At 52.9% G+C, this 27018-nt stretch overlaps 1 protein-coding gene across 1 annotated transcript; it reads right to left on the reverse strand.

Moving 5' to 3' along the window:
• Positions 1-423: 423 nt before the first annotated feature.
• On the reverse strand, positions 424-26441 carry LOC309685834 (inositol 1,4,5-trisphosphate receptor-interacting protein-like 1; the record flags this gene model as incomplete). The annotated part of the gene is made up of 3 exons (XM_082501540.1): positions 424-567; positions 1033-1094; positions 25430-26441. The coding sequence occupies 3 exons, from the start codon at positions 26439-26441 to the stop codon at positions 424-426; spliced, it is 1218 nt and encodes a 405-aa protein (XP_082357666.1).
• Between the last annotated feature and the right edge of the window lie 577 nt (positions 26442-27018).

Consider the following 27018-nt stretch of genomic DNA (forward strand, 5'->3'; position numbering starts at 1 on the left):
AGTTGCTTCAGAGACCTGCCCAGAAAAAAAAAGAGGAAACGGGGCATTTACGAGCCCTCTCCAGAGCAGCTCCCATGACACCTGGCTTTGTGCTAATCAGGAGCCCCAAATCCAACACTTGCCGGCGAGCACTGCCTTCAACTCCAGCCATTCATCCTCCTCCAAGGCAGCAGGCAATCCTGCACTCTAAGGTGAAGCTGGACCAAAGCTCCCTTCCCCTCCCCCTTCGCACCAGCCTGCTGCAGCGGAGGGACTGACTGCCAGCCAGAGCTGCTCTCCTCCCCACAGTTCCTGGGGGACCACAAACCAGCCCCATCTTGTGTTGACACAGCTCCTTATCCCCAGCCCCCCAGGCTGTGAGGAGACACCCAAACCGCAGAACACCCTCCCACTCCACAGCCCCACCAGCTCCCAGCCCCACGCTCAGGGCCACTGGGGTGGCACCAGCCAGCCGGGCTGGGACACACCGCGAGTCCCCGGCCGGGGGCACAGCCCTCCCCTCAACTCCTCCAGGCTCCCATGCACCAGCAGCACTGGGAAGTCCGGGGGCTCCTCTGCCATCTGCTCCTGCACGTGCCAGAGACAGGCGCAAAGTGGGCAGCAGCCCAGGGCACGGGACAGCCCTCCCACCTCCCCCGGGGACAGGCCCAGCTGCCAAACGGGCACTGACACTTCCACGCCACCCCCATGGCTCCCCAAAGCTGCTGCAGGAGGGACCACGCTCCCCAGCCACAGCCACCCAGTGCCACCACCCAAGAGCCCCGCCAGACCCCAGAGGGGGGCTGAGGCCATCGGGGGAGACATGGGGCCACCCAGGAGGGAAAGGGCTGTAGGCACCTTCTCCTGCTCCTGCTCCTCTCCAGCCAGAGCTGAGCCTGCAGCTGGTGCAGAGCCAAACAGGCAGAGTGGAGAGGCTGCAGGGCAGCTGCAGGACCCCCACTGCCGCTCTGCTGGGGAAAGGAGATCCTGGCATCCCGCAGGGTGTGCTTGCTGGCCCCAGCCCTGCTAAGCCTGGCAGGGACCCTCACTCACCCGTCTGACGCAGCTCAACCTCGTAGGGCGCCGGTGGTGAAAGGGGTCATAAAATGGTATGCCTAAGGACAGGAATTGTGCAGGAAATGAAGTTAACCAAAGGACATATGAAATTTTCCCAATTACAGTTGCCTATAAAGGCAGATCCATTAGTGTTACAACCACCTTTTAGATGCACGGCCCCTCACGGAGGGAACACCAACAGAAAACGGTTGGTTCAATCAGCAAAAAGGATAAACGGTAAATGGCACTATAAGACCACTGCATTAAACATCAGCACTGGCAGACAAATAATAAAAGGAGGTGAGGGCAGTGCACAAGTGGGAGAATTAGGAGCAGTTGTTTGAGCAGCACAGAAAGGAGCAAAAATCATCTATGTAGGCTTCTACACTGCGTGGGCCAGTGTCACCCAACACCTCCGTCAATGGGTAACCCTGAACTGGGCCGGAAACAGATCTCCAGTTTGGAGAACTCAGGATTGGCAATTCTCACTCGATGTAGCCAGAAAAACACCATTCAGTATGGGATGGGTGAAAGCTCACACCAAGAACAGTAAACCAGACACAAAGTGGAACCTTAAGGTGCATGACTTGACCAGAATAAGGAAAATAAAAGTAGGGATCACCTTAAATCCTGAGTCGTATTGGTTGGGGAATGGATACATCAAAAATTAGGTAACTCAGGTAAAGAAGCGCGTTGCTTTGCCGCACAGAGCACGGGTTGGGGCTAAACAGAAAACTTGTGAAGTTATTCTTACAGAATGTCTCCAGTGAAAATTAAAATTAAAAGCCAATGCCTCTCTGTCTTCTCCCCTCCCTCTCTCCCTCTCCCCTCCATGCCTCTTCCCTCCCTCTATCCCTGTCCTGTCCTGTCCTGTCCCTCTCTCTCTCACCCTCCCTCTATCACTCTCCCCTCTGTAATAAGTAATTTGGCAAAAATTTTGCTTCAGCTCAAATGAATGTGTGCTCGCTATGGCTTCAGCTAAGATGGGTGTGCGCTCGCTGTGCGTTTGGAAAAGGGATAGTGTTAAATAGGATATCAGACGAAAGCAACAGTTAGAACTACCGAAAATTTGCAGAACAAAGGGTGGTGTCATTAGCTAAGATAACCACAGGAGTGTAAGGAATGAAGAAGCCACAAGAAGGACATGGCGATAAAGGCTTCAAGCCTCCCTCCAACGACCACCACGAAGACCCCTGAAGAAGCATAACGCCTGCACCGCTGGAAGGGAGGGGGCGTGCTCAGGGGTGGGCTGCATTCCAAGAACTTATTGATTATGTAAATTGCGGGGTGGGTTGCATTCCCAGAACTCATTGATTATGTATTTGGGGGTGGGTTGTGTTCCAAAAACTCATTGATTATGCAAACTATGTTCCAAGAAGAAACATAAATAATTATAAGGAATATGAAATAAAAACAAGCGGTTGTAAAGGAAAAATGAGCCACAGGAGGAGAAATCCCCCGTGTAACTCCCAGCGCTGTGATAAATATTCTTTGCTCCACCGAATTTGCCCCGGACTAAAATTCAATACAGTGAGCGCATTTCTCACAATCTGGGGGCTCATCCGGGATAACTGAAGCCCACGTTCGGAGCCTTGGATGGGTGAGTAGACCGGGACAGCGCGCCACTGCTGATTTCAGCAATCCTTGTGTTCTCCCTGCCCATGGTGACAGACCAGCGGCAACAGCCCGGTGAAGGGGCTCGTGGACACAAGAGGGGTCCCAGGGATAACCACGGCAGCCGATAATACTTGTGCACGAGACCCGGGTAAGAAAATTGACTGTTAAGTATTGCTCGGGCTGCTGGGTGACGGGGGATTGAGAGTGGTGTGAGTGAGACACGGACTAGATCTGAGAAGCGAGTGCGGAGTCTTTCTAACCGCGGTTCCGTATCTCCGCGAGGAGACCGGCCGGTGAAGAGACGAAGCGAAAGGCTGGAGTTGAGAGATCCCCCGGGGGAAAAAATGGGACAAGGGAAAAGTAAAAAGGAATTTAAGGGAAATTCCAGGAATACCTCTGGACAGTCCATTTGGGAGGATGTTGTTACAATGAGGGCAGGAAGGAGAGTCCTGCACCCGGGGTAAGGATAAAGGAAAGAAGATTATATATTGTATGTTTAAATGGACAAAAGAGCCCATAAGGCCAGACAGGCTGTATTGGCCAAAGTATGATTCTATAGAGGGACAGCTGTGTCAAGCACTAAATGTATACATTAACTCCAAAGAATCATTTGATCCAGAAGAACGTGAATATGCAGCGTGTTGGAAAGGAGCTGCAGGGGTTTTAAAATGGGAGATACAAAAGGAGAAGGAGGAAGACCAGAGACCAGTCTGGGATCCTCTCGAATACTTACCTCCCCATATAACCCGGACCCTCCGGAAGGCACGAGAGAGCCTCAGGTCCCCATTAGAAGGGAAAGCCAGAGGAAATGGAGGCGGGAAGTGGGGAGGTCCATAGTGGAAGAAAATGAGAAGATGACGGAACCAATCGGGCTGCATCCTTTACGGGAGGTCCCGATGCCAGGAGTTCAAAATGGGGCAGGATTTGTGAATGTGCCCTTAACCAGTACGGAAGTCAGGAACTTTAAAAAAGAAATGAAGAAATTGTTGGAAGATCTCCTAAGTTTGTCAGAACAATTAGACCAATTTTTAAGTCCAAATGTATACACTTGGGAAGAAATGCAATCCATCATGGGAACTTTGTTCTCCCCGGAAGGCAGACAAATGATTTGTTTATCAGGGATGAGAATATGAGAAAGGAAAAATGTTCATAGAGTGGTGGGGGACCAAAAGTTACCCCTACGAAGACCTGATTGGAATCAAAATGACCCCGCAGGAAGAAGAAACGTGTCTAATTATCAGACGTTAATTATAAGGGGAATTAAAGAAGCAGCCCTGAGGGGATCAAATGTGAGCAAAACTTTTAATAAGTAAATAAGGGAAAGAGGAATCTCCGACGGAGTGTTTGGAGAGGCTCCGAAGGAATATTCAGCAGTTTTCTAAGATTGACCCAGAGACTGTGGCTGGCCAGGAATTATTAAAAAGTAAATTTTGTCACCCATGCCTGGCCAGATATTAAGAAAAAAAAATGAAAAAGATGGAAAACTGGCATAAGAGAAGAATCAATGAGTTGTTACGAGAAGCACAAAAAGTATACATGTGAGGCACGATGAAGAGAAGCAGAGGGCAAAAGCAAAACTAATGGTAGCGACTGTAAAAGAAATAACAAAAACTAAAGCGCTCCAGAATCCGGGGCCAGGGATGAGACCATACAAGATACAAGGAGCCCATCTGCCACCACTCAGAAAAGCCCATATGAATGAAATCAGGAGCCCCAGAGGGCGGAAAGTGTTACTATTGTGGGCAGGAAGAACATTTTAAGAAAGAGTGTCCCAGGCGAGAGAGAGATCCATGAGTGTTACGTCAACAGGAAGAATACACTACCAATTAAGGGTGTCAAAGGCTCTACCTCCTGGGGGAAGAAAGAATTAGTGAGCCCTTGATAAATTTAAAATTAGGCCCCAAGGAGGAAATTTACACCTTTTTAGTAGACTCAGGAGCTGAGAAATCTTGTATTATGAAATTGCCTCTGAATGGGAAGATCCAGACACCGGGAAGAAGCAGCAACTCCGCTGGACCACCCTGCCTCAAGGATTCACAAAATCCCCAAATCTATTTGAACAGACACTAGAGAAAATTTTAGAGCAGTTCCAGGCAGAACCCGCAGTAAGAATCTTGCAATATGTAAATGACCTGTTAGTATCAAGAGAGAGAGCAAAAAGTCAGAAGGAGACATCGATACGTTTGCTGAATTTTTTTTTGAAGAACAAGAATTAAGAGTCTCAACAACAAAACTGCAGTTTGTACAAAAGAAAGAGTATCTAATTAGTGAAAGAAAAAGAAAGATCAATCCAGAACGAATTACAGCATTAAGTGTCCCAAGAATGAAATGAGAAATAAAGAAGATTTTAAGGTTACTAGAGTACTGTAAATTATGGGTTAAAGGGTACACTCAATCAATAAAATTTCTGTATGACAAACTTGTAAAAGACAGTCCAATACAGTGGACAGAAGACAAACAAGAGCAATTTAAAGAATTAAAGCAAAAGTTAATAGAAGCCCTGGTTTTAGCCCTCCCCTCCCTAAGAAAAAAAAAAAAAAAGTTTCAGCTTTTTGTAAACACGGAAGAATGGATAGTGCATGGAGTCATAATGCAGGAATGCATTGGAGAAAGAAAATCGGTGACATATCTATTCAAAATTAATAGACCCAGTATGTTGGGGGTGGCCCACATGCATACAGGCAGTAGTGGCCACAGCAGTAGAAAAAAGCCAAAAATTAACTTCCAGAAGAACCCTAATTGTACATACCCCCACACACACTGTAAGAACTATCTTATCTCAGAAGACTGGCCGGTGGTTAACAGATTCCAGAATTGTGAAGTACGAAACCATTTTAATAGAAAAGAATGATTTGACCCTCATAGTAGACGGAAACACGAATCCTTCACAATTCTTGTATAGACAGACAAGTGGGGAGATGGAACATGATTGTTTAGACTTTATAGATTACCAAACCAGGATAAGAGGAGACCTAATAAACACACTGATGCCCTATATATATTTATAAAAACAAAAACAAAACCAAAAACAACAACAACAACAAAAATATCCAAAAATTTTTTTATAGACGATTCCTCCTGATGTATAGATGGAAAGAGAGCAAGTAGTTATGTCATCATCAATCGGGGGAAAAAAAAAAAAAAAGCAGTAATTGAAGAAGGAGGATTAACAGCGAATTAGTCAACCCAGAGTTGTGAACTATACACTCTGAAGAGAGCTTTAGATTATCTCCAGAGAAAAGAAGGCATTATCTATACAGATTCGAAGTATGCATATGGAAATTAACCATGAGAAGGAAGTCTGGTGTTTTTGCTTTGACAGGAAAAAGCCCTGGAGAGCTTTCAGAAGATGCATAAGAGTCAGTGCTGCTGCATGAGAGCAACAGACAGCAAAAGCCTTGAAAGTGCCTTCGGACTAGAGTGGCATCCAACCCCTTCGACCCTACTTTGCTGCGATTGTAATTGTTGCGTGTATATACGGTTTAAGTATAATAATTGTTATAAGGTCATTTTAGGTCCCCGTGGCAGACAGGAGCAGTACCTCTCCCAAGTCTTCGATCTTTAGTGGATCTGATGTGAGTATACCCCAATAGATAAGTGTAAGTAGATTAGATATTATTGTTGCAGAATCCACAGAAAATTACGTAATGTGGACCGACCCAACCAGAATGTTTATAGATCCTTAAAATATCAACTCCAATACGAGTTCCAGGACCGAAAAAAAAAAAACCCTACTGTGCCACAAGAATCAGAGATACCGAACTAAAGAGGATGGAGGGCAAGACCAGCTTGGCCTCTGGACTCGCTGCCAAGAAGAACTATTTCTCGGCTGTTGGAGGCACCCCAATAGGCACGAGAGGTAGGAGTATAAGCCATGCTGGACCTCCACTGCCAGTGGTATTATCACTAGTGGTATCTCTAGTACCTGGTGACGAATGCCGGAAGTGCTCTCAGACGGTCTCCTGGGGTAGATAGTCCTTTTACACTATGACCGTGCACACGCATATCAATCACCAGTGTTATACCCGTGAGAGTTTAAAAGTGTGCAAATACGGCGGACAAGAATATTGGGTTGGACAGAATTTAGGAATAGGTGGAACAAGATTAGGAGTAAGGTGTCCTAAAAGGAAAAAAAAGGTTCTGCTTCACTGAGGGACAAAAAGGGAGTACAAAGACAAAGAGGGAGTACAAGATATGGTGAAGGAAGAACTAGTGAAGAGCGTGACAAAGGTCACAAAACAGAGAAGAAAAAAATTAAAAGTACAAAACGAGAGCATATACCAGAAGCTGCAAAAACAGTTACCAAAAGAGTTAGGATTCCCCACTCTTGGGCAAAACTTGTTTTTAAATCTAGCAACAGACATAGCTAAGGAATTAAATGTGACTGACTGCTGAGTCTGTGGGGGGACCTTTAATGACTGGAGAGTGGCTGTGGAGAAGTGCAAGTTTGAGTCCGATTGAAATCCTGGAATGGAATTATACCCTCACCATGAGAAAAAAAAAAAAAAAAAAAAAAAAAAGGAGGCCTAACGAGTGGGTGATAAGTTCCACAGTAATTGAAAAAGTCTGTTTGACTTGGGAGGGGGGGAACTTTTCAGATCGAATGGGGGAGACCCCATGTAAAAAATAAAGTCTTAAAAATAGATTCAAGTTTCACCCAAACTTGGTTTCCTAGAAAATCAAAGTCATACCTAACGTTTCAAAACGAAACCAAAAATTGTACCCGGTGTCCTGGTTTGAGGTAAAACAGAACCAATTTTGTTCAGTAACTTCGTTTCTTAATTAATGAAAACATTCTGTCGGTCCCATCTGGGGTCCCCCAGGTCCCCAGTAGCGGATTTTGGCCTAAACCATGACACCCGGGTACCAAAAAATAGTCTCTTTAAACGTAAGAAGGAGGGTATGAATCCATTCTCAGGAATGAAAAACAGCTCACAATATTAAGAAAATGTAGAAGATACAATGAAAGAGTTTTGGCAGGCACTGGATGTGTTTTTCTGGATATGTAAAAACTGGGCATTCCCAGAATTACCACCTCACTGAAGAAAGACCGGCACCTTGAGAATAATTCAACCAGGACACACAAACCAGCCACGTGGGCCCAAGACGGTAGCTGGGGATATAAACCCCCACCTATATGCTGAATCAAATTATAAGACTACAAGCAGTAGTTGAGCTGATCACTAACAAAACGGCTTCAGGACTAAAACTGTTAACCCACCAACAAACTCGGACAAGGGCGGCAGTCAACCAGAATCGGCTCGCACTAGACTATCTGCGAGCAGTAAAAGGAGAGGTGTGTAGAAAATTTAACATACCTGATTGTTGTTTAAAAATTGATGATAATGAAAAGGCAGTATGAGAAATCGCTGCTGATATCCAAAAAATAACACATGCTGGTGCAAAAAAGAAATTCAATGGTAAACGCCAGTTGGTGAAATGAATTACTGAAAATCGCTTGGTGGAAGAAATTAAGACTGATTCTGCTGTGTGCCTTTTGAAAGTTTATTATTTCTGCCTTGTTTAAATACCCCGTTTCATAAGATTAATTCACAGTGTAGTCCAAAGACTGCAAGTGGCAGCCACTCCTCAGAAAATCACGAGCTTGAGAAAAACCAAGAAAGAAGAAAACCTCGAAGAAGCCACTCAAATTCTTGCTAAAATGGAAGAATCCTGCGAGATAGATGTAAAACACTTCAGCAAAATTAGATGATAAAAAGGGTGGAATTGTAATAAGTAATTTGGCAAAAATTTTGCTTCAGCTCAAATGAATGTGTGCTCGCTATGGCTTCAGCTAAGATGGGTCTGTGCTCGCTGTGTGTTTGGGAAAGGGATAGTGTTACACAGGATGTCAGACGAGAGCAACAGTTGGAAGTACGGAACCGTTGCAGAACAACGGGCAGTGTGGTTGGGTAGGGCAACCACAGGAGTGTAAGGAATGAAGAAGCCACAAGAAGGACATGGTGATAAAGACTTCGAGCCTCCCTCCGACGACCACCGGGAGACCTCTGAGGCAGCGCAGCGCCTGCGCCGCTGGAAGGGAGGGGCGTGCTCGGGGGTGGGCTGCATTGCAAGAAGCCATTGATTATGTATTTGGGGGTGGGTCGTGTTCCCAAAACTCACTGATTATGCAAACTATGTTCCAAGAAGAAACATGAATAATTATAAGGAATACGAAATAAAGACAAGCGGTTGTAAAGGGAAAAATGAGCCACAGGAGGAGAAATCCCCCGTGTAACTCCCAGCGCTGTAGTAAATATTCTTTGCTCCACCGAATTTGCCCCGGACTAAAATTCAATACAGTGAGCGCGTTTCTCACACCTCCCTCCATCCCTCTCCGCTCCCTGTCCCCCTCCTCTCTCTCTGCTCCGTCCCTCTCCCCTATGTATTCTCCCCCCCCTCTCTAATCTCTCGCCCCTCTCCACCCACCCCACCCCACCGCCCCATCCCACCCCTCTCCCCGCTCTCCCCCTCCCTCCCGCCCCTCCTCCCGGCCCCACCGGGGCTCCGGGGCCTGGCCCTGGGCCGGGGCAGCCCCGGGGAGGCGGCCATGGCTGCTGCGGGGGGCGGGGGCGGTGTCCCGCAGGGCCCGAGGGCGGGAAAGTGCACGCGGGGCATGCTGGGAGCAGGCGCGCCCCGGGGCATGCCGGGAGCTGTAGTCTCGGGGCACGGGGCTGCCCGGCGGCCATGTTCCTTCCCGGGGCACGCCGGCAGCTGCCGTGGCCCCGCAGGCTGAGGGGAGGGCTGGGGCCGCCCCGAACCGCCCGCAGCGATGGGGTCCCGCTCAGCCAGAGCCGGGCAGAGGCAGCGGGCCCCCCGACCCCCTGAGCCCCCCTCAGCCGCCCCGGCCCCGCTCGCCCCCTGCAGCCGTCCCGGCCCCAGCGCCTCCCCCGAGGGCTGTCCCGCAGCCCCAGGCCGCCCCACGGCCTGGTCCTGGCAGCAGCCAGCTGGGCCTCGGGCGCGCTCCATCCCCGGTAACGCAGTGCTGTCAGCGCCCGCGCGGGGAAGGAGCGGTGTCTGCAGCAGCTCCTGCAGCAGGAGGGGCTCCAGCCCGGGGCCGGCTGAGGGGATCGCCGTTCTCTCCCTCTCCCAGAGGCCGCGCTGAGGGCTCGGTTGTCCGTCCCTCCCCCTGGGATGTTGGTGGCTGCCTCTGGCTCCGGCTAAAGTTGATCAGAAAAGGTGAAGCTGCTGGAGAAGGACACAAAGGGGATGGAGCTGGAAGCTGCCCCCAGCTGCAGACAAGAGACAGCCGCCCTCTCCAGGTGAGGAAGGGTCCCTGTGAGTGGTCCTCAGCAGACCTGATCGCAACATGCACCGTGGGGTCCATATCCGTAACCAAAAGTATGGTACGGCCATATAGTGTGAGTATGCATGTGCGAGGCTGTGTCTCTCGGAAGCTTCGTGTTGTAAGAGCTGAGAGAGGCAGAGACAGAAGCGCCTGAACTGTCAAATTCTGCTGGTAGCACCAAGAGCAGGAACTGCGTTGAGTCCTGTGCCCCTGGGGCTGTGTCGCCCCTCTGCCACGTCCGGGTCCCTCCCTGTGGCTGTGCCTCCCGGCCTTTCACTTGCTGGTGTCACTCTTTTGCTTCCCTGTACCTCTCTTCATCTGGCGATTCTTGTATCCTGCAGCCTGCCCCTGCTCTAGTCTCCGGCCCCTCTCTTTCTCTTCCATTCTACCTGTCCCTTTTTTTTTCTTGTTCCTTCTCTGTCCTGCTCCCTGCTCCTCTTTTTCTCTTTCTTTGTCTCTGTCCTGAAGCACATTGATGTTTCTTTCATTCTCTGTCTCTTTGTCCCGCTCTGCATCCCTCTGTTTTTCACAGTCTCTCTGGCCTCTTCCCTGTCCTGCTTTTTCTCTCTCATCCTGTATGTCTCACTCCCTGTACCCATCCTCCTTTTTGTCTTGCTCCTTCCTTATCATCAGAAAATCACAGACCGGTTTAGGTCAGAAGGGACCTTGAAGATCATCCAGTTCCACCCCCCCTGCCCTGGGCAGGGACACCTCCCACCAGACCAGGTTGCTCCACCTGTCCAACCTGGCCTTGAACACCTCCGGGGATGGGGCCTCCACAACTTCCCTGGGCAGCCTCATCACCCTCAGAGTGAAAAACTTCTTCCTAATATCTAATCTAAATCTACCCTCTTCCGGTTTGAAACTATTCCCCCTCATCCTATCACTACATGCCCTTGTAAAAAGTCCCTCCCAGCTCTCCTGTAGGGTCCTTTTAGGGACTGGAAGGGGCTCTAAGGTCTCCCTGGAGCCCATCAGATCCCATGGACTTGTGCACCTTCAGGTGGTCTCAGACTTGATCTTCACCTACAGTGGGTAGTTCTTCATTTTCCCAGTCCTTGCCTTTGCCTTCTGCCTCACGGGTAGTGTGGCTGCAGTCTTTGCCAGTGAAGACTGAGGCAAAAGTCCAGTGGAGCAGGTTGCTCACACGCAGCCCGCTGTGACTTTCAGTGCTGCTGGGCCTGTGGGGGTGGTTCGGGGGACAGAGGATCAAACCTGAATGACCTCCCTGAAATCCAGCTGTCGCTAGCCTTGGCTCACGTGGAGCCAGGAGGTGGTCCTGCAAACCACCAATCCAGGACACAGAAAGCTTTTAGTAACTGTGGCTATTCGGGAATAGATTGTGCTAAAGCTGAAAAGGAATTTGAGCTGTTGCTCATGGCCAAAGGAGGATGGTGGCCTCAGATGGCGGCTGAGGCTTGGGGCTTGCATTGCCTATGATCAGCCATCCCCACAGCGTGACAGAGGAAAGACTTTCCCAGGGAAGAGGCACCTGCGAGTTGTTGAGATGGAGGAAAACGTCAGCACGGTTTTGCGTGTAGGTGGAAGGTTCTGGATGAGGGAGGAATTCTGCATCTTCCATAGCATAGCAGGGGTAACTGCCTGTGCAACAAGTTTTTTTCTTTGTTTACTTTTTCCTGGAAGAGTCTTACGTTGGTACCCAGCAGACAAAGTGGCTCATTGAATGGGAATGATATGGAGAAAATTACTTGGCTATTAGAAGCCCCATTGCTCTGAAAGTTGTTGTTGTTTGTTTTTTTTTTTTTCTAGTGCTTTGTGTTTTTTGGAAGGGGGTGAGGGGAAGGGCTAGAATAATTTAGCTTCATACCTCCTAAAACATGCATTGTGACAGTCCAGGTAGAACACGCCTTTCTCATGTACCTTTTCTTTTTCTGAATGTGGCGAATTCAATCTACTGATCAAAAGCCCACTGAGTTCAGTGGAGCCCTTGGATTTTTATCCTTTGGCTCAGGCACTAAATGCAACCTCCTGCCACTGCTGTTAGCACAACTAATGCAGGTAATCTGCTACCTACTATTGAATAATCTCGGCTACCTACTGTCTAACGATCTATGCAAGAATACAACCCGATCCGATATTCCACATAACATCAGAACTATGAAGAGACGTGATGTTCAAATGAAAAATGAGACAGTTTGAACACCTTTTAATAGCTTGAATGAATAAAAAGGGGAAGCACTGTATAGATAATAAAAAAATCACATGGATTTTTCCCCTAAATTTCTGAACCTTCTGTGAGAAGTCATGCCACATCAAGGTGCATGTCTGCAACCCCCTGCGCTGCATGATGTGGGTCCTGTTGGCATTCAGTGATGTGGAGGATGGGGCAGCGCCCCCTCAGACAGCTTGCAGGTGGCACAAAACCGGGAGGAGAGGCTCATGCACTGGAGGGTGGTGCTGCCAAGCAGAGGGGGTTGACAGGCTGGAGAAAGGGGCTGGCGGGAACCTCGTACAGTTCAACAAGGGGAAAAGCCAAGTCCTGCACGCGGGGAGGAACGAGCCCTTGCACCAGTATATGCTTGGGGAAACCCAGCTGGACACCTGGGCTCACAGCGGACCCCGTGCTGACCGATTTGGAGCCCGCAAAGTGCCCTCAGGGCCAGGAAGGTGAACTGTGTCCTGGGCTGCAATAGGCAAAGCCGTAGCAGCAGGTGGAGGGAGGTGATGCTTACCTTCTGCTGCGTCCACCCCTGGGCTCCCCAGTGCCAGACAGACATGGCCCTACTGGAGAGAACCCCCAGCCCAGCTCCGCCCCCAGCTCCCCCCCCAAGTTTCAGTTGGGGTCGGAACGTTGGTCTGTTGGAGCCAACAGCCACCAGTGCGGCAGGACGCAGCTGTGCTGGTGCAGAGCGGCGTTTGGAGGAGACAGGGTCTAGCCGAGCAGCGCTGCCCAGGCACCACCACTGGCACCAGCTTCCCAGCCACGCTCCTGCACACTGGCCCACGTCCTTGGTGTCAGCCAGCGCTGCACACCGTGACGGTCCTCCTGGCCTGGGCGGGATGGGCCAGGCCAACTGCTGCTGCAGGCCCAGGTGGGCTCCCCCCACAGAGGAGGGACACGGGGGCACAGCGGGGCCCCTCAGCGCTCATGCCCCCCACTCTCTGCTCTGCAGGGAGGCTCTCACTGACGTTGAGCCGGTGCTGAGCACAGGCGTGCAGCTGACCCGGGGCCGCAAGAGGAATGAGAGGCGCCTGCTCCTCCTGCAGGAGGAACTGGTGATCGCCAAGCGGCAGTAAGCCCCTGAGACCCCGGCTGCCTTTGCCCCATCCCCGGCCCTGGGACCAGGGCACGGACACCCTGCCACCAGCCCCAGGCCCTGTGGTGTCCGACCCAAGGGCAGGTGGAGACAGGGCTTTGGCCAGGGGCTGAGGAGGCCACCTCCAGCTCACTGCCTGCCTCTCCTCTCAGCAGACATGGCACCAGCATGCGCCCACAGCTCTGCCTGGCCCTGGACCAGCTGTGGGTGCTGAGCAGGAGGACAGACGCAGCGGGGGAGGAAGAAGAAGACGAGGATGGCAGCAGCGAGGACAGCAACTCCCTCATCCTTGTCTGGCCCACAGGCTACTGCCTTGCCACTTTCAAGTAAGTTGTGATGCCACATCCCACGGGCTGGGCGGTGCAGGGCGGTGCTGGCCCCCATCATCTCTGGGGTCTGGCAGCTGCAGTCAGGGCTGGCAAGAAGCAGGAGAGGATCCCTACCATGCTCACGCCATACTGTGAAGGGCCTCTGGCCGCCGTGCAGACCCTGGGCAGGGAGCAGGCAGTACACCGGCAGGGAAGGAGGGAGGCCGGGTTGGCTGGGTGGGGGCTGAGGGGTGGGCCTGCAGGCAGCTGGAAGGAGAGGGGTGGGGGCATTTCTGTGTCCTGCATCCCCTGGTCACCTTTTGGTCACCAGAAGGGAAGGCCAAAAGCAGCTGCTCTGGCATGACAGAGGGAGCCAGGGCTTTGGCAGCGCCTCTGTCCTGCCCCACGGGGTTTCATCCTGCCACTGTGTCCCTCCCCACAGGGCAGGGCTGTGCAGGTGCCCGCTCTGCCCACGGGCTAGGGGTCAGTGGGGCCTGACGCTGTTTCTCCTCTCTTTCTGCAGCTCATGCATGGTGAAGGAGCTGTGGGTGGACACGCTACTGGGGTAAGCTGAGGGGATGCTCCAGGTGCATCCGTACGGGCGAACACAGCTCTGCATGGCTGTGGGCAGCTCTTGGACAGACGGGGGATGAGCGGGAACGGAAAGCCTCTTCTTCCTCTGTTTACAGCAAGGAGGAGAAGAGGGAGAAGTAGGGCGGAGTGCTTGGCAGGCAGGAGCTCTGCAGGCAGCTCTGTTCTCTGCTTGGCGCTGGGGTGGTACCCAGGGAGGGTCAGGATCCCTTTCACTGGAGAGAGAAGAGGTGGCTTGGGGCTCACTCTTTCTCTCTCTTCTGCTGCATAGGCCACCAGGTGGAGTGAAGAGAGCCCGGGTGACGCGAATGCCCTCCCTCAAACTCTTAGAGAAGAAGCTGAGCAACTGCCATGCTGTGAGTGTCTCTCTCATCTCAGCTCTGTCCCCTGAGCGCTGCTCCTCCAGCCAAGCAGCAGAGGCATCGCTTCTCACCTTCTTCCACTCCTTCTCTCTTGCCCAGTGGAGGACATTAAGCACCAGGAGCCTGGAGACCCTGATCGAGGGCCAGGCAAAGGTGAGAGTGGCTGCCTTTCACCCGCCTCTCGCTGTGCTGGAGTGCCAGGCATTTCTGGCGAGTGGGGTGAGCTTCTGCGGGAGGGTCCCAAGGTGCCACCTGGGGAGCTGAGAGGGTTGGCGAGCCACCAGGAACACTGACACGTCCTTGCTGGCAATGCTGGGAGGAAACCTGCTGCACGGGGCAGAGAGTCTGGCAGGGCTGACAGTCCCAGCTCTGCCACGCTCAGGCTGCTGGTGCCGGGTGGCAGCTCGCTGGTGGCCCTTTCTGCTGCAGGGCTGCTCTCTAAGCACAGCCTGGTTCTTGCAGGATGATCTCAAGCAAGGGCCTCTGCCAGTCCCTTCTGGCAAAGAAGGGGGATATTGCCACTCGGAAGGTGAGTTTTGGAAAAAAAGGTGAGGAAAGGCACCTTTGCTCCTGCAACCAGCACTTCTGCAGAAGATGGGATGCTGCTGCGGCTGCCCTTTGCCTTGAGCAAGTCGGTCCCCATCGCTGTAGAGCAGGAGAGAGCTGAGCCCTTGAGGTCCCTTCGCTCCCACCTGACATTTGTCCCTTGCGTGCAGGGCAGCGCACTCGAGGTGATGCCTGCCTCTGCTCCATCCCGAGAGCCAGGCAGATGGCTCTCTGCCCCTCGGCTGAAGTCAGCAGGAGCTCTGCTCACTTGTCCCCTGAGTGTCGCCATGCAGGTTTGGCCCCCCAAGGAAGGACGTCACCTGGATGAGGAAGGACACTCACTGGGCAGCGGCTGCTGAATGTGGTTCTCCGAGGAGATGGAGCCTCTGCTGCTGCGCAGAGCTTGGTGGAGGGCAGGGCGAGGGCTGGGCCAGGCTGTCCCGGTGGCACGCTGGCTGTCAGGAGCCTCCAAGCTGGAGCCGCTGAGCAGCAGAGGCGGTTCCAGCTGTTGGCTCCCTGCCCGTCCTGCTGCATCACTGCGCTGCAGGCAGGGCAGGGCAGGGCAGGGCAGGGCAGGCTCCAAGAGTGCTGCTCCAGTGGTCTCCACTGAGGGGCTCTTGCTGTGTTTTCCTTTGTGGTAGGAGGGACCGGGAGGAGGAGGAGGAGAGGGCTGCCCTGGCCCTTTGCTTTGCGGCGGATCCCGCTCGCTGCCCAGGCTGCCGGGCAGGCAGACTGCCGCAGGGTGCTCTTTGGACAGCCCCTTGCAGCCCTCTGCGGGGATGATGGCACGCTGCCCCAGCCCATCCAGGTAAGCCAGTCTGGACAGGGGGCCCCAGCCCTCCCTCTGGCTGCTCCGGAGGGGCAGTGTCCCGAGGAGCGCCGAGGACGGGGCATTGGGCTCTTCACCCCTGGCTCATGCTTCTGGCCCCAGCCCCTTTGCGGGGCAGGCAGCCGGGTCTGGGGCAGAGCTCTGGCCGCAGCCACTGCTGTTAGAAGGCAGCTCTTCAGCCAAGCAACTGTTCTGCTGCATCTTCTGCAGGAGCTCCTGAATATCCTGCACCAACAAGGACCATCGATGGAGGGAATATTCTGGAGAGCTGCCAGCAGGACAGCAGTTCGGGAGCTGAAGGAGGCCCTCGACAGCGGCGCAGATGTCGACCTGGGCAGCCAGCCTGTGCTCCTGCTGGCCGTCATCTTGAAGGTGAGCGCTTCTGACCTGCAGCTGGAAGAGCTCCTGGCTGGCCTGGAGTGTTCAAAGGCTCACCTGGAGCTCTTGGCACTGCAGGACTTCCTCCGAAGCATCCCTGCCAAGCTCCTTGTCGTTGACCTCTATGGGGACTGGATGCAAGCCATGGAGAAGCCAAGCAAGAAGGTGGAAGAGCTGAAAGCGTAAGTGTGGCCAGCAGCTTGCCTTTTGAGCAGCAACTGGTAGAGGCCTGGGACTTGCCTGCAAAGGGACAGGCTCCTTAAAAAGCCGTGTTTCCTGGCAGCCCAGTGTTGCTGGGGTGGAGTTGGGTTTTGAGGAAAAACACACGGACAGGGAGCCTTCCCTTGCCCGGGCTTGCGGGAAATCAGGAGCTGGGGAGCAACGCCGTGCTTCCTGAAGCGCAGGAGCACTGACCGCTGGCTGAGAGCACCTGGAAAGCTGCAGAGCACAGCCGCTGGCTCCCACCTGCCTTGTGCAAGTTTCGGGGACGGCTGTGGGCAACATTGACTTTTTAAACATTGTGTTCCTGTTCCCTCAGGGTGGCCGGCAAGTTGCCTGCAGCAAATCTCCTCCTTCTCGAGCGGCTGCTGTCCCTTCTCCAGCATATCGGCCACAACGCATCCACCAGCAGGATGAGCTGCAGCAATCTGGCCATCTGCGTTGGGCCAAACCTGCTGAGCCCGCCCAATGAGGACCTGCTCCCACTGGAGGCCATGCTGCAGGTGTCTGAGAAGGTACGCTGTATTGACCAGCCAGCTGCAGCCTTCTTGGCCCATCAGAGCTTGGCTGTGCAGAGGTCCCTGGCTGCCCCCTTTCTCCAACAAGCGCTGGTGGGGTGGCTACCTGGAAGAGCAGCCCCGCGGCGACAGCCTTCTGCGCAGAGGCAAGGGTCAGGAGTAGGAAAGGCTGCTCGACACGTTTTCAGGCACCTGCGCTGAAACCAAGGCTGTCATGTGTGCAGGTGAAGACGCTGGTGGAGTTTCTGACTGAAAACTGCAAGTCTTTGGGAAGAAGATGGCTGGCCTTTCCAGTCCCTCAGCTGAGAAGGTGCCAGCACCCGTGGGCAGACCCACAGGTATGAGGAGGCCCTGAGGGTTGTCACAGCCTGAGCAGGAATCTGGTGTAGGGCTTCGGGTGGGTTTTGCTTTAGCTGTTGCCCACTTCCAACAAGTCACTTTGCTGCACCTGCTTTTGCTCTCCAGAGCTGCCTTTGGAAGAGCAACATGGCCATGGAGGCAAAGCAGATGTGGAGCACCAGGCAAAAGCCTTCCTGGACACACCGCCCTCTCTGCTCGTCCTCCAGAAAGCAGCAGGGGCAGACACAGCGGTGGGATCAGAAACAGCAGAGGTATGGCAGCTCCACAACCACTGAGACAACCTGTCTCGTGTGGAAGGTAGTTCCTGAGGAGTCCAAGTAGCTGCTGTGCCTCTTCCTGGCATTCCATCTCATGTGGTTTGTGTGGGTTTATTTATCCCCCAGAATGATACACTGTAATTAAATGAGGAAAGATTGTTTCTCAAATGGGTTAGGCATCAAAGGAAACACCTACAGGAAGACACATTTCCAAAGCAAGGCCTCCCACCGCAGAAGGTGGGATTGCACCAAAGGGGTATCCGCAGAGCTCTGTCTTGGGAGGGCAGAAGAAACCCCGGCAGAATGACGTGGGCACGCCTTTTCTTGGCGCGAGGGGGACTGCGGGCTCCCCGCTGAGTGGCCCCCACAAACGAACTGAGTGTCACACACCCGCGTGAACACTGTGTTCCAAAGTGAGGCCCTTGGAAGAAAGGGCTGATGCAAACCAGCCGAAGGGATCTTCTCTGCAGGGCCAAGGGAGCCATTTGCCAAACAGTCGCCTGCTACTCCAGGCCATCCCATGCCACCTGCTAACGCCGACATTCCTGTTTTAGGCACCTGTTGCTTTGCCTCCTATCACCCCAGAGACCACGGTAGACTCCCCGGTACGTGCAGAAGAACTAAAGAGCCTTTCAGAGGAAAAAAGGTAAAATGAGTCAGCTTTGGTTAAACCAAGAACTGGTTCCGTTTGATCCTGGCTTTACCTGTCTAATCACACTGGGATGGAAAGGTTTGCAGGCTCCTGCCAGGAAACTGAAAACCAAAGAAAAAGAAAGAGAAAGGAGGCCTGGGCAGAGGCGAGGGAATGCCAACAAGACAAGAAAAGAAGGAAGACAGGAAAAGAGGGGGACTGGAAAAAAATCAGGCAGGTCTAGAAGGTGAAGAAGCCCAGGTGCGTACCAGGCTCTGCTGCCCATCTTTCACCACTCGGACACTGCTCTTGGTCAGCCGAACTCGCGGGCGAGGGACAGTGAGGGATAGCGCTGCGCAGGGCTTGGAAGTAACTCCCGAGGGGCTGCCCGTGGAGTGCTGCTGTGTGGCACAGGGCCATGACACATCTCTGTACGCTCGCGGGGCGCTCAGTGTGTTACCCATGGGGATAAGGCGCCAGAGCCCTCCCACAGTCACTGCCAGCAGTCGCTCTCTCTTCTGGGCTATAAACCATTCCTGGCCAGCTGTGTTCCCCAAGGAAAGGGGAACCGCGTCATGCCTCTTCTTCTTTCGTGGGTTTATCGGTGCTTCTGACTTTGTCATTGTAGGTGCCGATTTCCTGTTACTGCCTGAACCCCTGTGACTCCCGGGCTCCCGCACTTGATACCCACAATAAAAGGATATTTTCTCTCTCCTGACTGTGTCTGCCGTACGATGTTCTGGACTAGGCAGATGTTTTGTGATGAATGGTATTGGAGGAGTTTGGGATCATCCCTTGTCCCAGAATCCTTTCCAGGGGGCATCAGGGCTTAGTTCAAAGGCTTTAGGAGTCTCACCAAAGCAGAGAATCACACAGAGTGTCTGAGGTTGTGGAGACTGTGTGAGACTTGTGGAGACTGGTCCGACCCCTCTGCTCAAGGAGCATCATCTAGATCCAGTAAAATATATCACCCCAAGATTAAAATACTGGTTTCTCATGTGCGGCTGGAATATCCTGTCTTGTAATTGGTGCCCCTTTCCTCTGGTCCTCTCAGTGCACGCTCTTTAAGCAGAGCCTGGCTCCCTCTTCTTGTTTCCTTCTCAGCAGGTGTTTATACACATTGATAAGACACCCCACCCACCCCCACCCCCAGTCTTCTCTTCTCCCAGCTGAGGAGTGCCAGCTCTCGCAGCCTCTCCTCACGTGGCAACGAGAAGGAGAATTTCCGCGGGTCCCCTGTTGGAAACTTTTGGAAGTCCTTCCTCTCCAGTACGAAATTTGAGACGTTAGTTTTCATCTCAGATACTTCATGAGCTGTGTGGTTTCAGTTTGGTGTAGAAGTGCCAGAGCACATCATTAACAGGGTGTTAATTGGGCAGTTCTGGCCATGAAGCTCCTTGGAGCACTAAGCTGGACACCTGGAGACTGCACCTGCGTGTCAGCCAGGCTGGATGCTCAGGGTGCAGCACAGCAGCGCGACAGCCACTGCTCGAGCACGTGTGCACTGGCGACTTGCCCCTGAGCATCCTCGTGCCCTGAGTGTTTGGACCTCTCGGGTTGTCCTGACAAAAAGTTATTGACAAAGGTATGAAGGTGGTGCAAGGAAGAGCTGTTGGGAGAATCTGCCACCATCCTTCTCCTGGTGGGAAGGTGTTGGCAGTGAGAGCTCTATAATGGGGGACATTGCTTATCGCTAGTGCAGCAACCGAGTGAGGAAGGTGCTCCCATTTACCACCTGTAGAATTTTGGTCCAAGGCATTACAAGGCTGCACTCTACATTACACCCCAACTTCTCCTCTTATTTGACATCACTTGTTCATATCAGATTCTCGAGTTCTTGTATTTCAGGTATCTTCGACAAATACCTGCATCTTACCCAGAGGAGGCGGCACTGGAACAGTGTTGCAAATACAGCATACCATTGAAGTTCCATCTGAAAAAGTGCACGCCACAGCTCTCCAGTCTGTGTGGGCAATTACCCCACATCAGGGTATCAAACCCGGAGTAATGTTGCTGAAGGAGCTGGAGCAACGCATTTGTATCACTGGAAGGAGATGACACTACTGCTTTTCTCCCCTGTCACAGGTTGGCTCCTTGGGCTTTGTAGTCTTGTGCTACGAGTGCACGCCCTGGGTACAGCTCTGAAACACCAACACGCAAATACTGAGATTTGGTCAGCCTCTACTGTCACTAACTCATCTGTTTTTTGTATCAAGGGAAGATGAGCAGCTGCAGATCTTTTGGCACCTTGTTTCCGTGGCATACCAACCCCAGCAGCTGTACTGTAGAACTACACTGTGCTACGTGATTTTGGTGTTAATGTCTCTCATTGCTCTCTCTCCTGAGTAGGTAACGGCTGTTATCTGCCAATGAATATCACAACCCCAACTGATGGTGGACTGTTTCCTCCCTCGACGTCAGAAACGCTGCTTCGACTTTGAAAACACACATTGTTCCAACATAACTGATGAAGCAGCCAGCATGAAGCAAGACATGCAAAATTCTCCAGGACATAATGCATCCAGTGAAACAACCCACTGGTGGTGCCCGGCTGGCTGAGGGGTTTAATTTCTTGACAGGAAGAATTGGACACCTGATTCAAAGCATTACTGTAGAGATGTTTATTCATTTTGCTACGTGTGTTTATTTCATGCCTCTGTAAATTACTCTGTATTACACCCTGCACGTTTGAACGAACATTTCCAACTTCGACAGCCCCAGGAGAAGCGGTCTCTTGAGCGAGGGGGTAGAATGTGGGAAAGTAACAGAAGATTGGAGAGGAGGACTGTAAACACGCTCAAGCAACGCGCACCTGGGGGTGCTGGACAACACATCTATCACACTAATTGTTGTTCAGCCCTGTGTGCTCACAAGTGGAATATCCGCACTTAGATACCGTGAGCCTGGGATGGGCTCAGGGACACCTTATTGTCCTGGTTTGAGTGACACAGGACTAATTTCTCTTCTAACACTTGGGAAAACTGCACTTTTAGAAGACTCCAGTGTCTGAATTTGTGAAAATAGTGACTTTACAGCCAGCTGTGGTGTGTGGGTCTCAAGGTTGCAGTGTTTTAGAGCTCGCCAGGTGCGGGGATGAGGAGGAGCAAGACCCGGGCACTTGACCCAAGCTGCCAACAGGGTTAGTTCATACCATCAACGTCACATTCATTATAAATTAGAAAGTTTGCTGCGAAGTTCTCTCTCTCCCTTGATGGCTGCCATCCTGAGAACTTCGTGCCCTGGTGCCGGAGCCCTGAGGCCTTCCCTTCCTCCTGAAGCTGTAGCACTCGCAGTGTCCCACATTTGCTGTCTGCTGCTGGGAGTGCACAGCTTCCTACTGATAGAATTGGCTGAGTATAATCTTTGCATATTCTGTATTGGTGTCGGGATCAATATCAGTTCTTTAGTGCTGTTAATGTTAATTATCTAATCTTATTCTATTAAATCTGTTTATACTTCAGCTCTCGGGTTTTCTTGTTTTTCCCGATTTCCCTTTCCCAGGTGGGGAGGGGTCATCAGGTGATAGAATGATTGTTTAAATGACAACAGATTGTTATGGGTCTCTCAAACCATAACAAATTTGGCACCCAATGTGGTATTGTAATGGGTTTGGCACTCAATGTGATATTTTGCACTTAATTTACATAGTGCTGGGAGAACTGTAGGTTTTAATTGGAAAATTCTGAAGGGTTGAAGTTTTAAAAAGATTTGATTGTATTCCTCGAAAAGTCACTATGACTCTGTTGGAATGGTTTCGAAGGAACCTGGTCAGAGTTCTCCGCTATCTTTGTATAAACTTAGGTCAGGAGCTATGGGAGCTGTGTGGGAGTTCATTGCTGTTTCTCTCTCCTTTAGGGCAGCTTATCGTTTCTCAGTGTGGACTCAAAAACGTTGCCTTGTTATTTTGTGTGGCGGTGTTTTGCTCTGTTATCAGGTCGTTTGTAATCTTTTCGTTATTTGTCACCTATGTAATGGCATCTCAAAAATCACAGAGGTCAGACCATCTCGGGATGGTGGGAGGCCACTGTTGACCATTGTGCATTGGGTTATGTTACGGGCCATTTAGCAAAGGAGGGGATGTCTCTTGAGAATTTGTATATACCAATGTCATCAATAGTAACAGTTTTTGAGAGTTTGGAATACCCTTGGAATCTTTTGATTGTTGTGCTTGGGTTGTTAAGTTTTGAGGGTTTGATCTTATTCATTGTCTGGATCTGTGGTAGAGGGAAACGTCCGGCAGAGACCCCGCCGGCTCCTACCGCGCACAGACACCGCCAGCCTCTATGGCAGGCGGTGATCCCATCCAGACTCCGCCGGCTGAGATCCTGCCGGCTCCTATGACAGCCCCCACCGAACCCCTGCTGTACACCGTACCGGCACAGCCCCTGCCAGCCCCCCCGACGGACATCCCACCTGCACACCCCCTGCCAGCCCCCCCGACGGACATCCCGCCTGCACAGCCCCTGCCAACCCCCCCGACGGACATCATGCCTGTGATGAAACAGGAAAAAAGGACTTCACTGAGAGGTTCAAATTAACCATTTCTTTGGACTTCACTCACAGGTCCAATATGTCACTATTGCAAGTTCTGTGTGTGCAATGGCGATTACACTATTGTGGTTTAAAAGAAATTAGCGGGATCCACTATTGCACGTTACAAATGATCCCGACAAGTGACAACACAAACCACAAGGGCGCTAGATATTAATACCTTAGAAGAGCGCACCAGTCACAAACTCAATCGCATGCCCTATACCGTACGGATGTTTCTTAGTCACTTACCCTCTCTCTCTCAAGTGAGGTCGCTCAATCCCTGGGAAGTTACCCTGTACAGCGTCCTGGATGGGGGTGGGGGGAGGATCTCCTAGGGGCCATCTGTATCATTGGAAGATTCCCCACCTTTTTACTGAAACCCTGCGGTTTATATTTCCTGATGCTTTCCTACAGTACGACAAGACCCATCAGTAACCAGAACATGCTGGTTCTCATTAGCTGAGAGAATGAGAGTTCATGATATGGTGGAGCTTCCTCAGCACATGTCACCACCTCCTCCGGTGGCATCCCAAAGACCTTGCCTTCGGGCCAATTTGTGATCACTTCTACCATTCCTGGGCAATTAGGGTTTCCTGTTTGAGCTCGCTGTGTGATTAAGGCAACCGACTTACTCCAGGGTAGCATCGGTGGCGTGATGAGTAGAGGGAACTTTACCCTTGAACATCCAGCTCAGTCCTGGTAATGGGGGCGCCAGGAGGAGCTGTGCCTCAGGACCAGGTGGTGTGACTTCATTCAGGCCACAATAGTCTACTGTTAGTCTCCAGTCCCCATCAGACTTTTGCACTGGTCATATGGGGCTGTTCAAGGGTGAGCGAGTTTTGCTGATCACTCCTTGGCTCTCTAGCTGTCGGTGGGAATGAGGGAGTCCCAGTTGGTGCGATACTGCCGTCGATGCACCGTGGCAGTAGCAATTGGCACCTGCTGATCTTTACACTGGGCACCAGTGCCCACTAGGGCTTTATACTTTTGTGGCTCTGACGTGCCAGGCCATCAAATCCACACAGTCCAATAAATCCAGTTGTCCCTCTCCTCCTCCTGGCTGGAGGCAGGGCACCTCAAATGTTGACCACAGCACCTGCGATTAGCAGAGGAGTTCCTACCTGGTCCGTAGGATGGCCTACCATAGGTCAGAGCAGCCTTCCAGTTCTCCCTCCCACTTCCTCATGTCCTCTCCATAGTTGCAGAGGCAAAGACACAGGACATCTCGGAGCGGGTTCAATTGGTTTGAGTCAGAGGGTGGTTTTTCTCTCGAGTAGGGGGCTGTTTTTTCTCAGCAGCTGCAACGTGGGTGTGTGGCCACTACTCTAGAAGGTGAATTGGCGGTGTAACTTGGGCAGTGATGGCTTTGGCAGACACTCAGTGAGTCACTGCACCTCCCGCTACCCCCTGTAGGTTGCTACTGAGAAGAGCTGGCACGTTGCTCTTGCCTTGGTCTTGGAGGAGAGGTTATTGGCAGCTGTGAGCCGGCTGCCAGGAGAGACAGGGAGCAGGAGCTGTCTGCGACTTGGCCTGCTGCAAAAAAAGGCCAGAGTGGGTGTTGTAAGAGCAGGGCCCTGGGAGAGCCCGGAGAAGCCACGTCCCTTGGGCTGATGGGCAGCGGGCGCCCATTGGGCTTCTTTAGCCCTCAGACAGAGGCAGCTCTTTTGAGGGGACAGTTCTCAGAGATCTTGCAAGTCTTTGCCCATATAGGGTCATTGGATTTCCACAGCAGGTGTCCCAAAGAGAGGTATGAGTACAGGTCTCCTGCCACGCAGCTGCCATCAGGCCATGGCTTCTCCTAAAGGTGCCTTGAATTGGAGACATCTCCAAAACTTTCTGGAACCTCGCTGCACGTGTGACCTGTGCTGGGTGAAGGTTGTGCAGGTGCCGTGAGGGTATGGAGAATGAGCCTGGTGCTTGTACTGGAGGCAGAGCCCTGCTCGGCAGTCGTGGCACTTGTTCCCTGTGCACAGGGCTCCCCACTTGGGCAGGGTCCTAGCCACCTCTTGGGGGTCACCCAAGGGCTGTCGGGCTACCGGGGCGTGCTTTGTGTACGGCTCCCAAGGAAGGCACTGCAGGCTCCCTACCCACGGAGCCACCCAGGTAATGTGCAGAGCTGTGGAGGGGGACAAGTGATTGCCATTGCCCGAGCGCAGGAGCAGAGACAGGTGGCAGCCTTAGCTCCACAATCAGTGAAAGCAGAGCCCACCGCATCAGCTCTTCAGCAAAACGCTCCGCCACTCTGGGGCAGCCGAGCGCTCAGCACCCTATGCCCGCCTTCCCCCCAAAACTGATGCCCACACACGCACAGACACACGTCTGTGTGTGAAACAAATGATTTATTGACATCTATGTACAGGGTAAAGCTCCGCGAAGGAGAGGGCGGTGGCTGTGTCCGTGGTAACAGGAGTCTCTGTCGCAAGGCTCCTTGCAAGGGCGACTCCAGCCGCATCGCGTCCCACTCCCCAGAGTGCGGTTCTGCTGCAGAGGAAAGGTGTGGCAGCAGTCCCCAGAGCCAACTGAGTAGCGTGTTGTGCGTGCCCAGCGTGCTCAGTTCCGCAGCACCAGCTCCCAGGGGAGTATCTAGGGGACACTAAGAGAGCTCCGTGCGTGAGGAGCTCTTTCGGTGTCCGTAGAAGAGCAGGCTTGTGAGCCGATCTTGCAGCTCATCGGCCTCACGCATTGCCTTGGCGTGGGCAGCCGGGTCATGCAGCAGGTGCTGGAAGAGGTTGAGTGGCTCCGCTGTTTGGAGGGCTGGGGGCAAGACAATGTCCTCGGGCATGTTCTCGTTCGCAAAGAAGAAGTGGTCGAGGCGTTTGTCGTGCAGGCAGCCGCGCAGGTACCACAGGATATCCTGCAGCCGCATGAGGAATTCCCTCCTGCTCCAGCTCGACACTGGTAAGGTGTTGAGGAGGTGCATGGCAACTGTCTTGAAGGTAGTGGTGGAAAAGCCGGTGCCCAGCAGGATAGCAGCGAAGAGCTGGAGGCATTTGAGGTGGGAGGTGTCGTGTGGGGCCTGCCTGGCCACATGCCTGAAGAACTTCACCTCTGCCACTGCATAGCTCTCTACCCATGTTGTGCTGGTAGTGAGGATGGCCTCTGTAGTCTCCTGGCTGCTCAGGAAGATGTCTGAGTCACCTCGCCGCACCCCAAATGTGATGTCAACGAGGAGGCTTTTCCTGGAGGCGTTCGTCAGCTGCAGCTTGCAGGAGCGGCTGGAAGGCAGCACCTTCATGCTGTAGTGCTGCGCCTGAGGCATCTCTTCCCAGGCTGAGCTCACCAGGTTCTGCAACCACTGGGCGGTTTTGTGCACATCCAGGTAGGAGCCGGTGCAGAGGGTGCTGAGGAGGCTGGCAGACGGATTTTTCCTCAGCTCCTCCTCCTGGGGGTGGTGGAGGTAGAACGGCGTGTTCTCCACCAGCTGATCCCTGCTGCAGGTACACGCCAGCTCCACGTGGACGCGGGAGTTCTTTGCCGGCATCTCCGCCACAGTGCCCAGCTCCAGGTGGAAGACGTGCCCACGGGGGGGCTTAAGGGGCACAAGCAGGCGGTACACAGCATCACGCCCACGGGGACTCCAACCTTCAAAGGCACTGCCCACCCCGATGGCTGGCTGCAGGACCGGGAAGAAAGTATTGGACATGCGCTCTTGCAAGACAGCCAGGAGGTCGCCCACCAGCTCCTCCACCATGCGGCTCCTGTAGGCCAGGCGCTGCACTGACGAACGGATGCGCTTTGAAACCCTCCCAAACACACGCTTCTCATAGTCGCCAGAACCTTCTCCTGCACATTGTTCGTTGCTGCACTCTGTGCTGCTGCTGCTGCCTGAGCTCTCCTCTGCAGCGCTGCTGCCTGGCTGGGGGCTCCTTTTGCTGAGGCGCCGGCAGAGCCTGAAGATCAGGACGAGGACTGCAGCGAGCGCCCAGACCTGCCAGTGCTGCACAGCAGCGAAGAGCAGGTCTCCCCAGGCCGAGGCACTCTGCTCCATGTCCTGCAGCAGCCGAGTCTTGGGCTGGCTCAGCTGCTGCGCGTGCTGCCGCATGTGCCCGCAGGTGGCCTCACCCAGCTCCTGGCAGACCATGTGCAGGAGCTGGAGGATGCTCTGCACGAGCAAGGTGAGGAAGGTTGTGTCAGCCATGGCCTGTGGGAGGGGGGAGAGAAGAGGTTGAGTGGGGCTGGGAAGGCAGGAGGTGGTGGTGGTGGTAGCGGGGCCAGCAGCCGCAGGGAGCTGGGGGCAGGCAGGAGAGGGGGCGAGACAGCTGGGGGGC

Source organism: Vanellus vanellus (assembly GCF_965231255.1).
Source record: "Vanellus vanellus genome assembly, contig: HAP1_SCAFFOLD_49, whole genome shotgun sequence".
In the NCBI taxonomy this organism is placed as follows: domain Eukaryota; kingdom Metazoa; phylum Chordata; class Aves; order Charadriiformes; family Charadriidae; genus Vanellus; species Vanellus vanellus.